The sequence below is a fragment of the Gasterosteus aculeatus genome, chromosome 20, assembly GCF_964276395.1.
Source record: "Gasterosteus aculeatus chromosome 20, fGasAcu3.hap1.1, whole genome shotgun sequence".
Taxonomy (NCBI): domain Eukaryota; kingdom Metazoa; phylum Chordata; class Actinopteri; order Perciformes; family Gasterosteidae; genus Gasterosteus; species Gasterosteus aculeatus.
In genome coordinates, this window is record NC_135707.1 from 17,524,632 (window position 1) to 17,537,565 (window position 12,934).

At 47.3% G+C, this 12,934-nt stretch overlaps 1 protein-coding gene across 5 annotated transcripts in view; it reads left to right on the plus strand.

Annotated features, from left to right (window-relative positions):
* The window catches only part of oxr1a (oxidation resistance 1a), a 102,155-nt gene that overhangs the window by 83,984 nt on the left and 5,237 nt on the right, over positions 1 to 12,934 (plus strand). For 3 of the 5 annotated variants that reach the window (XM_078095529.1, XM_078095530.1, XM_078095533.1), the window contains 6 exons: positions 2,379 to 2,531; positions 3,515 to 3,699; positions 4,653 to 5,317; positions 7,328 to 7,493; positions 9,281 to 9,446; positions 12,080 to 12,160. In XM_078095529.1, the coding sequence (XP_077951655.1) occupies positions 2,379 to 2,531; positions 3,515 to 3,699; positions 4,653 to 5,317; positions 7,328 to 7,493; positions 9,281 to 9,446; positions 12,080 to 12,160 (1,416 nt within the window). The remainder of the gene's footprint in view (positions 1 to 2,378; positions 2,532 to 3,514; positions 3,700 to 4,652; positions 5,318 to 7,327; positions 7,494 to 9,280; positions 9,447 to 12,079; positions 12,161 to 12,934) is intronic. The other 2 variants (XM_078095531.1, XM_078095532.1) reach the window with 1 other exon arrangement.

Genomic DNA, 12,934 nt, shown 5'->3' on the forward strand with positions numbered 1-12,934 from the left:
CTGTGTGCGGCGTGTGATGGATGAACACCCATTACTTACTTACGCCACACTTGTGCGCCGAGTGGGAGACTGTTTGTTTGCATTTCTACGAGGGCGGACATGTTTAGACACCCGTTGCTGCTCATTATAAACCCATGTTTGAGCTGCACTGATTTAGTGTCCTGCTGTGTTTTCCTCAGCATTCATTTTTATTTTGAGGTGGAAATGGCTGCTCACATTTTCATATTCAACATTGGAACAGGAAGGGCGGCTCAAATGAGTCACTGGGGAAGTGTCGGGATTGAAGTGCGGTTGTGTAGGTGACGGGTGCTCGGTCTTAAGTGGAGGACGAGCTGTCCTCTGCTCCGACAGCTGACTCACATCTCAAATTCATCAGCACCAGATCCTCCTGGAGATGCGGGATGCTGCTTTCTCCTCCTCTTGTTCAGAGGACGTACTTAAACCTCCGACCCGTCCCCGGCCGCCGGCGTCTGGGCCGCTCGTGTCGGCCGCTGCCGTCTGTTTGAGGCTGAGAGGGGGAGGTGTGGGTGTCAGGAGGACAGCCGACAGTTGTTATGGGCTGGGGGAGTCTTCTCTGAGCTCTTCACCCCTCTTCACTGCACTCCTCCGTACGCCCCCGCGGGCCCAAAAGCCCCCTCAACGACGACTCCCACACACTCCTCTCCGTCCTCCTTTTCCCTTTTGTTCCGAGCTCTGCCTTCAATCATTCTCACATTGCCTTCAGCTCGCTTTATCTCCCTGAGATTTCTCCACGGCAGCTTTTACGCTGCTGTCACTCCTCTGTTTTTGTCCTTCTCGTCCTTATTGCTCCTCTTCCTCAAGTCCACTCAACGCGAGGGAGACAGATTACAGTTGTCCCCGCGGACGCTTATCCAGACGGGCTTGAGTCTCTCAGACATCGCTTGGCAACGGGCCACCAGTCGAGACCCATCACCCATCGCGCCTCGTGTTTGCGGCCCAGCAGACGCGCCATCTGTGGCAGCTTGCGTAGCTGAAGAAGCAGTAACACAATCGCTTAATGGTGTATGTGTCACCGTAAAATAGAAGAACATGGTTGAGACATGGCTAACATTGTCTAACATGAGGCTGTGGCGCCTCTGATGCATTAGACGAAATATTAAGAGGGCAAAAAGAGTATTTAAATCTCATATTAATCATACGTATCATTAATAATAACACCGTTGTATCACCGTTGGCGTTTTCGATCTTCATCGATGATGCCATATGTGTGGTCAATACAACCGTAAAGAATACAGATGCAGGTACACTGATACGCATGTCTTTGCATCATGGATGGATTACTGAGCAGACGTCGATCCGCTCAGTAATCCATCCAATATTGTCAAGAAGCCCGCTGCCTGTCACCTTGGATTGCAGGCCCAGTGCCCCTGGACCCCTTGTTCTTCCAAAAAAGACAACCACAGAAATGACCTCAGAGACAGAGAGCTAAGTAAGTTTTCTCATAATCTGACTTCATCCTGACTATAAGGACGGCACAGATTTCTGGGGCAAGTCAAATCCAGTGTAGAGTCAATCGAACAAGCACTACCATGAGCCCAGTGGTAAAATATAATTACACACCTATTTGTTTAGTTTTTTCTGGAGCTGAGGGCTTTGTCATCTCTTGAGGGTTGCACACAAACACATTACCAATCATGGCAGTTGCCCGGCCAGAAAAGGAAAAGGAAAACGTGTTAGGAGTCTGACTCTAGGGGTCACACTAGAGTCATGTTGAGCCCTGTCTGTTAATTACATTGAATAAAAAATGTAACTATTAACGATGTGTTAATACGGAGAGTCGGCATTGTCAACAAATTCTCAATACATTTATAAATGTGCTCCGCCGTCTAGCCCTCATTCATCAGTTTCCGAACCCACCCAGGACTCAAGGGCACGTTGGGTCTAAACAAGACCAATAATTAGATTTTCTGTCTTGTATGAATGTTTTTCACCTAATCTCCCGCATGAGGCTCCAGCACACAGAGGAGGCCCATTCATCCAGCTCGTCATTGGGTTTCTTCTAACCTGATTGTCCCGCTGTGCAGGAAATATCTGTTTATATATAGATAATACATTTAGAGACTCGCACGCATTAGCTTGATGAAATGAGACGCAAATTAGTTACACCATGTAATACCAAGTGAACCAAACTATGCCTGTTCAACAGTGCCTAACATCTTTGGGTGTGTGTGTGTGTTGTGGGTGTCAGTTTTAGATTCATCACTCCAATATTGTAATAAGTACTTTATTTTAATTAAATTATATGCTATAAAAAGACAAACTGTTTGCGGTGATGAAGGATAAACTAGTCCGGCCACAACATGGGTATTAAAATATTATGTACCACCTAACAAACGGTGTCTCCATCCTATCTCAAGGACTCTGATGGCCCCTCCAGAGCAGAAGGTGTCCACCCCCCGGTGTTCTCCGCCCTGCGCCAGTCCAGGGCGGTGTCATCCACCTCCCAGGAGGAAGAAGCCCTGACGGAGAAGTTCCTCAAGATCAACTGCAAGTACATCACCGGCGGCATGGTAAGATGCTTCACAGGTCTGTCTGGACCCTCCCGGTCATGTGACCGTTTGTTGCAAACTTGCTGTGGTCCAGGAACAAATGGCGAGAGATTGGAAGTGATTGTATTGATATAAAAACTATATACAAGATTATACTACACAGCCACCAGCCGCGGGTTCTTAACACACTCGGTGTTTCAAAAAGCTTGGCTGTAGAAACGAGACGAGACGCAATGCAAATAACATTCCATATTCAAGCAGTTTGTTTTTTTCTTGCTTTGTTGTTTGTTGTTGATTGTTGTGAACCATCACAACGAGGTTCTTCTTCTGAGATTCCGTAGTTTTTATCCTTCCACAGTAACGCAAGAACAAATCCGCATAAATACTCTCTGCTCGAACAGACAACAGCGTGCCTGATTTCTACTTTCATCTCTTGCTGTTTCAGTTGCTAATTCCAGGCCGCCAAACATTGTAATCGCCAACCAAGGCAGACGTAAACAAAGGGAAAGTCATTCCACTGAAACGCACTGCAATCTTTATGAATTGCTATCTCAATAAACAGGTGTTCCAGCTCGCCGCCGTTGTTTTTTTCGTTTGTTGTTGTGGAGTTGATAGAAGAAAACCTGAAACGATGATAAAAACGGATCTGAATAAACCCCGAAGACCAGCACAGGAAGAGCAGCGTCCCCGCTGCCCACTGTGGTGTCATCTGGTTGACTTAATGTTGTCCTGCAGCCCCGTGAAAGTCTGCAAACTGAGTTCTCTACATTCAGGATCTTAAAGGATCTTCTGCACAGTTGCATGTTTGTTGTTCAGCGCCTTTTTTTTTTTTTCACCTTAATCGAAGAGTTTGGCTTTGGTTCTGAATCAAAAACTAGCTATTTGTTCAAATAGTACAAAAGAAACTCACTAAGAAATGATACTATGTGACTGTGCGTCAACACACTTTCTACGCATGTAAAGTTCTGATGGGTTCCGTTTCCTCCTCCTCCCGTGTTCATCAGGGCGCGGTGAGCGGGGTGCTGCTGGTGACCCCCAACAACATCATGTTCGACCCCCACCGGATGGACCCGCTGGTTCAGGAGCACGGGTGCGAGGAGTACGGCATCATGTGCCCCCTGGAGGAGGTGCAGTCTGCTGCCATCTGCAAGGAGATCACCGACCCCAAGATCAGAGCGGCTGTGCCTGAGTAAGACCGGACGGTTGACGTGTGCTGTTGTTTGTGATGAAGACCTCTCTGCAGACCAACACGTGGAGTTATTTAGAGTATATAAACCCAGACGTGTGGTCCTAATTTACTACTTTCACTTTTACCGTTACACTTCATGTTTCTTGTCTTTCCCCACCGTTGAACTCCAAAGGCTTTTCTCCCACTTTCACCTTTCCCAGAAGTGCAGCAACCACTGTTATAATCAATGTCATTCTCTGCTGCACCCGCGATCGGATTGCATCAGCAACCAATTTCAAGTCTTCAGTTTAATCCCCTCTCCACGTACCAAAATAAAAAGGAAGCAGCAATTACACCCGGGTTAATGAAGTATGCATTCAGCCCGCCTACGAGCGGATCGCTCGCCTTTATGCTCCAGGAAGCAACAGCTTCAGAGGATCCTCTTGTGTCTCCTCCCACAAGTCTTTGGCTTCATTTGAATTGTTTTAGTGTTGCAGTTGAAGACCTATTCATGCAAGGGCAAATCTGATGTAATATCAGGAGCCCCGTGGAGTCGGTCTTTGGGGGTCTGAGCGGTTCTGTGTTGCCTGAGGAGCAGTTAATGTGCTGGCAAAGGGTTGGTTCGTGTGCCAGGCCCAGCCGCTCATCGTCTGTCTCTGTTGGTGTTTCTGTGTCTCTGTCTCTCCCGGTCCCTGTGTCGCGCTCTCTGCGGTGGAAGCAGGTCCATTGTTAAATTGGGACATGTATGCATTATGCATCTTAACTTTTGTCGATTATGCGTTGAAGTGCACTCAAGTGATTTAGCGTTGAACTCCTTAAAAGGTCGGCGACTCACAAAGGAGCAAATGCCAAGACCCTGACTGAGGTCAAGCTCGGAAAACTCCCACAATGCAAATGGATAGCGTCTATCATTAGACTCTCACATGTCCAAATATTCCCCTTGTCTTGACGGAGTTGCTTCTTATTGTTTCCAGTGACCTGGAGCCTCTTCCCACTGAGCGACATCCCTCCCAGAAGGATCCAGAGCAGCGGCTCAGGGAGCCGGGGGCCAGCGACAGCCCGGCCCCCCCGCGCAGCGCCGGGGGCTCCGTCTCCGAAGACGTCTTCACCGAGACAGAGCTGTCCCCCATCCGCGAGGAGGAGCAAGCGTCTACCGAGGACCTCCGCCTGGACAAGTCCTCGGGCGCTTCCGCGGAGTCCGTGCAAACCGTCACCCAGGTGGAGGCCGGCGGCGCGGCGTCCCGGGCCCCGGGCGGTGGCCCCGTCGCGGTCAGTCTGCCGCAGGAGGGCACCGCGGAGGACAATCCACCAGACACTGCCACAGAGAGCGATAGCCAGTCCCTCCTGGGATCTAAGCAGCACAGCGAGGAGAAGCCACCAAGCACACCGACCGCCACCACCACCAGCAGCAGCAGCACTAGCCAGGCCCAGGGCGCCAGCAGCAGCACCACCTCTCGCTCCGGGTCCCAAAGCTCAGCCACCCCTGGTCCTGCCGACACCACCTCTGTCTCAGCGAGTCCACAGGGGGACGCCAACAAGGGGACAGACGTCTCCAAAACGGACACTATGCAACAGGACAAGGAGGCAAAGGAGAACGTAGAGCAGACGCCAAAGGACGACTCGCAGAACTCCGCAGCGGGTAAATGCCTTTACGTAGTAACTCAAAGCTCACCAGAAACCGGTAGAGCACATTTCAGGGGATGAATCGGGCAATATGTTTACATCCATATCCTTCTGAAGACTATCAAAACAAGTTCCTCTCTGGGTGCTTCAGAATCTCACGTATCTCATGTTGATTCCCAATAACCTTTCTGTTCCCGCTCTGCCTTGGCGCTAGTAATTGGAATATGACGACCAAGGGAAATGGCAGCCCCTCTGTTGTTATCAGCTCACCGGAGCTCGTCAGGCTTTATGGGGCTTTTTGCAGCTCTCTGATCTCGGGCTCCGGTGGTCTGGGCCACTTTTCTGGGCGATAAGCTAAAGCCATCAAACACCACAACGCCACTAACGCAAGTAATGCAAAACACGGTTGTGATGAAACTCAACATCAAAACACCTTATTTACATGTGACATCCTTTTCTGGTTTGCTTTCATGTGGATTTAGACAAATGTCACCTTCCTCAGAGCCTGGAATAAAGCTATTTTGTTCACGTTGCCATGTTTAAGATGAGAAGGTCACACTAGTGGCTTTAAGATAATGTAACCTGCCAACTATGGTTAGTGGCCCATTCCACGCTGGATGATATAACACGGTCATCTTCCATGTGTGATATTTCAAAATACGCAGAAAGATTATAAAATGGTATGAGTTTTTTTTCTCTTCATTTTTACAGACTGTCTTACTTCCTAACAATTAGTTGCATTCACAAAAACTTTTTCAAGTCAGCACTTCCTTTTCCATGTTTTCTGACAAATTCAAATGGCAATTCCATAGTGTCCTTGAACGCACCAAAAAGTAGTTTGAAACCAGCTCACCGTGTTACAACTGACGATGACAGAAAGGAGGCAGAACGTTCATTGTGATGGATAATCTACCTCCGGCAAAATGCTGAAAATGTGCTAGGAAATCATCGAAGCTATGAAGCTCCGTAAGAAACAGACACCATGTGATGGAGAAAACGGCTGGCAGTAGTCAATAGGCGAGCACATTTAAAACCTGGCAGTATCCTCTCGATCAGGGAGCCCAGTTTGTGTCTTGTATCCGACAGTTGCCCTCAGTATGCCACACTCGCTCCAAACTGTCCACTCTACACGCGGAGTTCTGATTCGCAAAAAAATGTCTCTCCCGCAAGAAGAAATAGACCAAATATACAGTTGGAGAGAGAAATTTTCTATTTTTCTATTTCCTAGGCGTCAATTTAGGAGCCGCACTCCAAAAGCAGCTCTAATTCACGGGGCTCTCTGCAGGGCTGCTCGTCATTCTGTGCACATTCGCAGAGCCCACACGAGTAACAGCAGCAACCTCAAAAACAAGCTGCATTAATACCGAATGAATGCATTCTGAAAATTGAATTGGTCCCACGGAGTGTGTTGTCTATGCAGATTATCTTAGTCGTTATTGCTAGTTGTGGTGAGCTGCCCAACCAGGCACTGACAATGTGTGGCAGTGTGATGTCATTCGGCTCCCTGGGGGGGGCTGCAACCTTTATAAAAAGCCATTGATAATGCAGAAGACTGCCACCATCAATTGTAGTGTCCTTCTCCATTTGTTTCTGTCCTCTGCCGTGATTCTGCCACGGAATGAATAATGCCAGCAAATAGAGGAGAGAAAACTAGGTCACACAAATAACGCATGTATGAAGGGGATCAACGAGATGTGTGTTCAGATGGTTGATATTAAAACAAGACACTTGATATTCTGCTTTTCTTTCCTGCGAGAAGTAACTTGGATGTTCATATTGATGCCACAAAGAGTTAACTAGCTTAGCATGAAGAATGGAAACGGGGGACGGCTAACCCGGCACCGTCCGTAACCTGTGAAGCTCAATAAGTAAATTGCTATATCATACAAGTTTGATGTTTACCCACAACATCAGTACAAACCCATTTCTTATAAGACAACTTTCCCTGTTTGTCGCCGCTAAGTCGTAACATATTTGACATTACCTTTTAATGCTTTTGTGACCATGTGATGATTTCCTCTTCCAGGTACAGGTTCTGTGGAGCGGCGGAAGCATCCCTCTCACAAGTTCCTGTGTCTGCGGGTGGGGAAGCCCATGAAGAAGACTTTTATTTCCAACGCCAGCGCCTCCATGCAGCAGTATGCCCAGCAGGGCAAGAAGCACGAGTACTGGTTTTCTGTTCCGCAGGAGAGGTCAGTGCCTCCGCACACCTTTGAGTACAAGAAAATCCTTTTTGCGGGAGCCTAAATAACTCCAGTAAAACTATTTCTATATCTGATGACGTGGTTCATAATCTGTAAAATGGAAAGACAGCAAAGCGAAGTACGGGATATAGTCGCCTTCCAAGGGTCCACTGACAGTGCAGCAGACCTTGTTTGTAATGCAAAGAGGTGCTGGGATTTGACACACCGCAATATTCAGCTGAGTTACAGAGGAGCCTCACCTCAAGTCCTTTTTCATATTTGAAACCAATCAAACATGCACTCACATGGCTCTGACTCCCGCTCCTGCACATCTCTGTGTGCTGCCCCTGCCAGACAAAACCATGTATTATTCATTCACTCTGCAGGGAAACAGACGTGCACTTTCTTCCTGCACTGGGAAAAACGCACACAAAAACCATCCAACATTTAAGCTTGTATTTATCCTGGTTTTGTATCTTCAGAAAGAGTTTATACTGACGAACTTGTGCTGGCCTACGCTGTAATGTTTTAAAGCTGCTGGAAATAGACATGGCTTTGTGTTTTTCCAAGCGCTCTTCCTGGATGTACAAGCAAGCAATAGTCATAATTACATTACAGCATACACTGTTTGTGTCCTTTGATTTAATAAATCAGAAGCCATTCATTACAGCCGAATCTGGCTCCAGGGCAGCGGTAGTGAGGATGTCCGTCTTCAGAAAGAAGGATGCAAAGGAACACCGCTGGTGATGACAAACCTGAGGTGGAGGTTGTCCCACCTTGAGATCACCTCTGCTGTTTTCTGCTATTTTACCAGCAGCAGCACTTGTGATGTTCTCCCGGGCTGCTAGTCCATTTGAATCAACTAAACATGTATTTTTCAGTTAAGCCATAACCCCGTAAATGCTTCTTGGTTTTGTGATGTATTGGGAGTACAGTAACTGCACACACCCCTTCATTATTAATTATGAACATCTGCATGGTTTGTTTCAGCGTTGTTGGTGTTATCCGCCGGTTGCTAAGCAACATTGTTTCCCACGTGGAAAACAAGTTTGCTGTGATTCCCGTTCCCCCTGGGGACGGATGCCCAGGGGCCTTGCAGGTTCAAAGCTACTATGTGGAGAAGGTGCTCGTACTTGAGACTACTCATTATTTTTAGTTTGTCTTTCTTGGCACCGCAAGTGGGCTGAGGTGTGCGTGTGTGAAAGGGGCGATAATAAGCTGTTGGGACGGACAACACAGGGCCTCATGGCCCTTTCCTTCAGACGCCGCCAGACACTCTGTAGCTTGACCTAGATGGTCGGCGACCTGCATGATGCGTCTTTAAGTGTCCTGCCAATGGTTTGGGAAGAAAGGGAGGCCACTGAAGGGATAGCCCAAAGCGCTATGTGACACAAACTGTATTTGTTTTCAACCTTTCTTGTGTTATGGAGTACGATCTTGTATCCTAAACTTTTTTTCCTCATGTAAAGGCAGATGCAATGTTAAATGATGATGAATGAATGAATCATGATGTTGTATTTAGAGCTTGTTGCGCCGCTCACGAGGAAACAACCAAATCAGTGCACGCAGACCATTTTCCCCAACGTCCTCCTGCACTTAAGCACAAAGTGATTACTTTCTTTGCAAAGCACATTGCGTCTCACAGGCAGGCAAACAAGAGGAGACAAGCAAAATGTCTTAAGTGTCTGTCTGTTGATGTTGAAAGGCTTCCTTAACAGCCTCTTTGAGGACGCCTTAACGTGCACATTATTCAGTGATTCTCTGGACTGACGGGAATTGTGTCTGTTTCTTGCCAGGTCAGACCACCTGTACGTGTTCTTCATGCAGTGGAGCCCAGACATGTACGGTGAGGGGGTCAGGGGGATGGGACAAGAGCCGGGGTTCATGGTTGTCAAGAAGAATGATGTGTCAGAAACGGCTGAGGACGAGCCCATCACTGACCTCAATGTCAAGGAGTGGGAGGTAAGGTCCACCCGGCTGAAACTGCCCCGCCACCTTATTTAAAGCGCACCTGTTGTGTTGTCTCAAGCATCACACAAGTGGATTAAGTATATAGTTTTTCACTATGGTTTAATCCATAATCTGTGAAACCATTTGATTTTTTGTGTGTTGATTTACATGTTCTATATAAATGTGTTGATTTGCTTTCATTATGTAAAACACTGTCCAAACGTATTGTGCTAATCGTGGTTTTAAATCCATCAGAATTGTGCCCTTGGTATTCTGCTTCTGTATATTGCACTTCTATGTACCCCTGCACATTTCTTGATTTGATGGTAACTTTTTGTCTAAACTTGTTTCTATCACGTGTAAGTTGTGTGAACACTTTCTTTGCTTGGAAATGCGCTCCACTGAACTTCCAACCAAAGTGTTTTGCATGTTTGTGTAATTGTTTACTCTTCTCAGTGTACTCTGTAATGTAGGTCCATCACATGTTGTGTGACTGTCACTAGCATTAGTCAGCATTTGGCAACTTATTTTGCTGAATGGCGAAAGGCTAAAGCGATCAGAGTTGCTGCAGGGAATTGAATCATTGAGCAGTTAAACTGTTTATTTGTGCCTGTGAAATCACCCCAAAGCCATGTGGCACCGATGTGGGTTCAATCGGTCTTCCTGTCTCATCTCAACTTAATTCTCAAGTTGTGTAGCGGTAAAACTGGGACGCACAGACCAGGAAGGCTCATCTAGTACAGTACTGGAACAGCACACGTTGGATTGTTTTTGTAAAATGAGATTACTTTTGTGCATGAAGATAATGAAAGGGACCCATTCGTTCGAATTTGATACAAGAGAGCCAGTGGCCAGTATTTAAATTTTAATGTAAATGAATGATGTAGGAAACAAAGTGGACTGATCTGTTTGTCTCTACATGATCCATTACATTTGAATAAGTAAACAGGAACTGCTTTTGTTTGTCCTGTTGATTAGACATGAATTTTAAGCAGCATCATTTGTGCATGGAGCTTCACGGGAAAAACATGTTTAATAACTTGTTTAAGAATGACAAGACTACATTGAGTTTGGTAACGTAATAGTTTTATCGCTATTGAATTTTAACTTATTTTAAACCAGGGGTCGTTGCTGTCAACGTCTCTACCTCATGGCCGTTACTGTATCTTTAAATCCGGTCTGTTGTGGGACGGGTCATAACTCATTTCAGCCAATGGGAGGCCGCGTCTCTCCTGTGCCGCGTTGTTATTGGACTCTAGCGGCGTCACACAAATCATCCGGCGTAGAAACCCCAACGGAAATAAAATGTTTCTATTTAAGTGGACCAGGCTGCCAGGCTTCGTACCAACTTCGCCCGCTTGTCTCGGGGCAACTTGAAGGATCTGTAATGTGACTTTCCGTCTTCAGCGTCGCCCAGAAAGCAAGACATGTTTTCTAGGAGGATGAAAGACCCGGAGACGCGGCTGACTCCCAAGTACACCTGTGTATGTTCCCAGTGCGTAGTCCGGGTCTCCGCCGGAGCATCGGCGCTCGCTCGCTGCTGCTGCTGTTGTTAGCGAGCCGTGCTAGCTCGCTGGCGAAGCTAGCTAGCCTGCTAGCCCGTTAGCCGACACGGTCCAGGTCCGTGACTGGTGTTAAACAAAGTGGACATCACTATTCAGCAGAGGTATTGTCGCTGCGTGTCCGTCCTCTTGGGACCGTGTGATACGACGTGTGCGGCTCTGAAAGTTCAACTTGACCAAGTTGCTCTGTGCCACTTAAGACATTCAGCCCCTGTTTTCATTCTTATCAGTTTGAGTTAGTTTTAACTCCACGTGAACAAGTTTAAGTAGTTCTAATGTTTAGCGTTTACATGTCGCGAAGTGACACCTGGTCCCTTGTGCTGTAATTACCCGGTCAGATGGGGACCTTTTCTGGGACGTCGGTCGCTTGAGAAAGGCGGCTTTCGATACACGGTGAAAAGTCAGTAGCAGGTTAGCATGCTGCTAGCTCAGCGGCCCCTCCATCAGGGGTCAAATGCCCCTGCAGCGACGCACAGATGACGCATTATAGCGCGCTGTAAAAAGGCACCTTGTTTCCGACACACGGAAGAATTCAATAAATACTGGAAGCAGCTTTGGACGTCCGTTTCCAGGCGGTTTAGTGAAGAGTATGCATTAAAATATTGACCTGTGTGCACTTTTTGTCCGTCTTTGGCGTCCTGAGACCCGGTGGACTGTCCACGGCGGTACTTGTGGGTTATTGCTCCCGTCCACAGTGGTTCACGTACACGGTGGTACATTGTGAGTCGAGTCTTGTCTCTTCGTTTTGGGTTTCTCTGCATTGGAGAATGGTTGGTGTTAACTTCTAGTCGGATGTTAACTGAGCCGCCAGTGGTGGTGTTATTAAAACCTATTACACAAACATGCAAAACGATGGAGTGCCTTTTAAATGCCAACCCCTTCTTTTCTGGTTGGCAGTGGCTGTAAGCCTTTTTTTGAAACTCTTTTACATCTCTCTTGTATTCAAAGAGTATTGTTAAGTTCATTGAATCTGCTCCACCTGGTGCGCATAACGCCTTCCGAAGCTCCCGCTGTCCTTTCCCTGCCCACCGATGGACCCGGCAGCGTTTTATGTTGCACCTGTTCCTGTCTTTATACTGCTAGGTAGTGTCTCAGACGGAGTACCACCGTCGGATTGATGCACTAAAGAGTGAAGATCTACGCTCGCTCTGCAAACGACTCCAGGTGCCCTGACCAGCCCTGTCCCCCCCCCCCTCTCTCCCCCTGCTGATGGTCTCGCATGTTTATGTCGCACATGAACCTCAGAAACACACGCTTTACACAGCAGTGATCTGTTGAGTAGGTTTCATGTTTTCTTTCAGAACTTGCTATACACGATCATTTGGGGAGGATATTTAATCATTTCCGTGCAGGGAGCTGCGTGATGAGGTTGTGACAGAAGCCTTATCTCAACGTGTCAGGCGTTCCTTCTTAGACTTGTTGTCATGGTGTTTTCTGTGCAGTCAACCTGCTCGATTAGAAATAATCAAACCACATTTCATATATGCCCCACAAAAACTGCTATTGTATGTTTAAATGACCTGAACATATAGAATATCTAAGGACACAGCTGTGGTGTGTGGGTGAGGGGATGGACGTAGGGCTCCCGTGGCGGCTGAGTGATGGTTATTAGGACAATGCAGGTAGGCTAAAACATGAGAGCATCGCAGCGACCAGTGGAGAAGCACTCTGTTATCGGGAGGGATAAGTAACCCCAACAGTCTGTTGCTCACAGAAAATGTCCCAACAGTGGAGAGAAATTATTCCTTGGGTTGATTTCCCATTCACTTTGCATTCTCTCCTCCCAGACGGCGTGTCCGCCCGCTCCATAGATCTGCCAAACCAATCCCGCTTGCCGGGCGCAGAGATATGCAACCGCCGTCATCACACTGTTGTTTGTGTTGCCAGAAAACACTGCGTTTATAGTTTTGGCACGAACACTGTCAATTTAAAATGGGA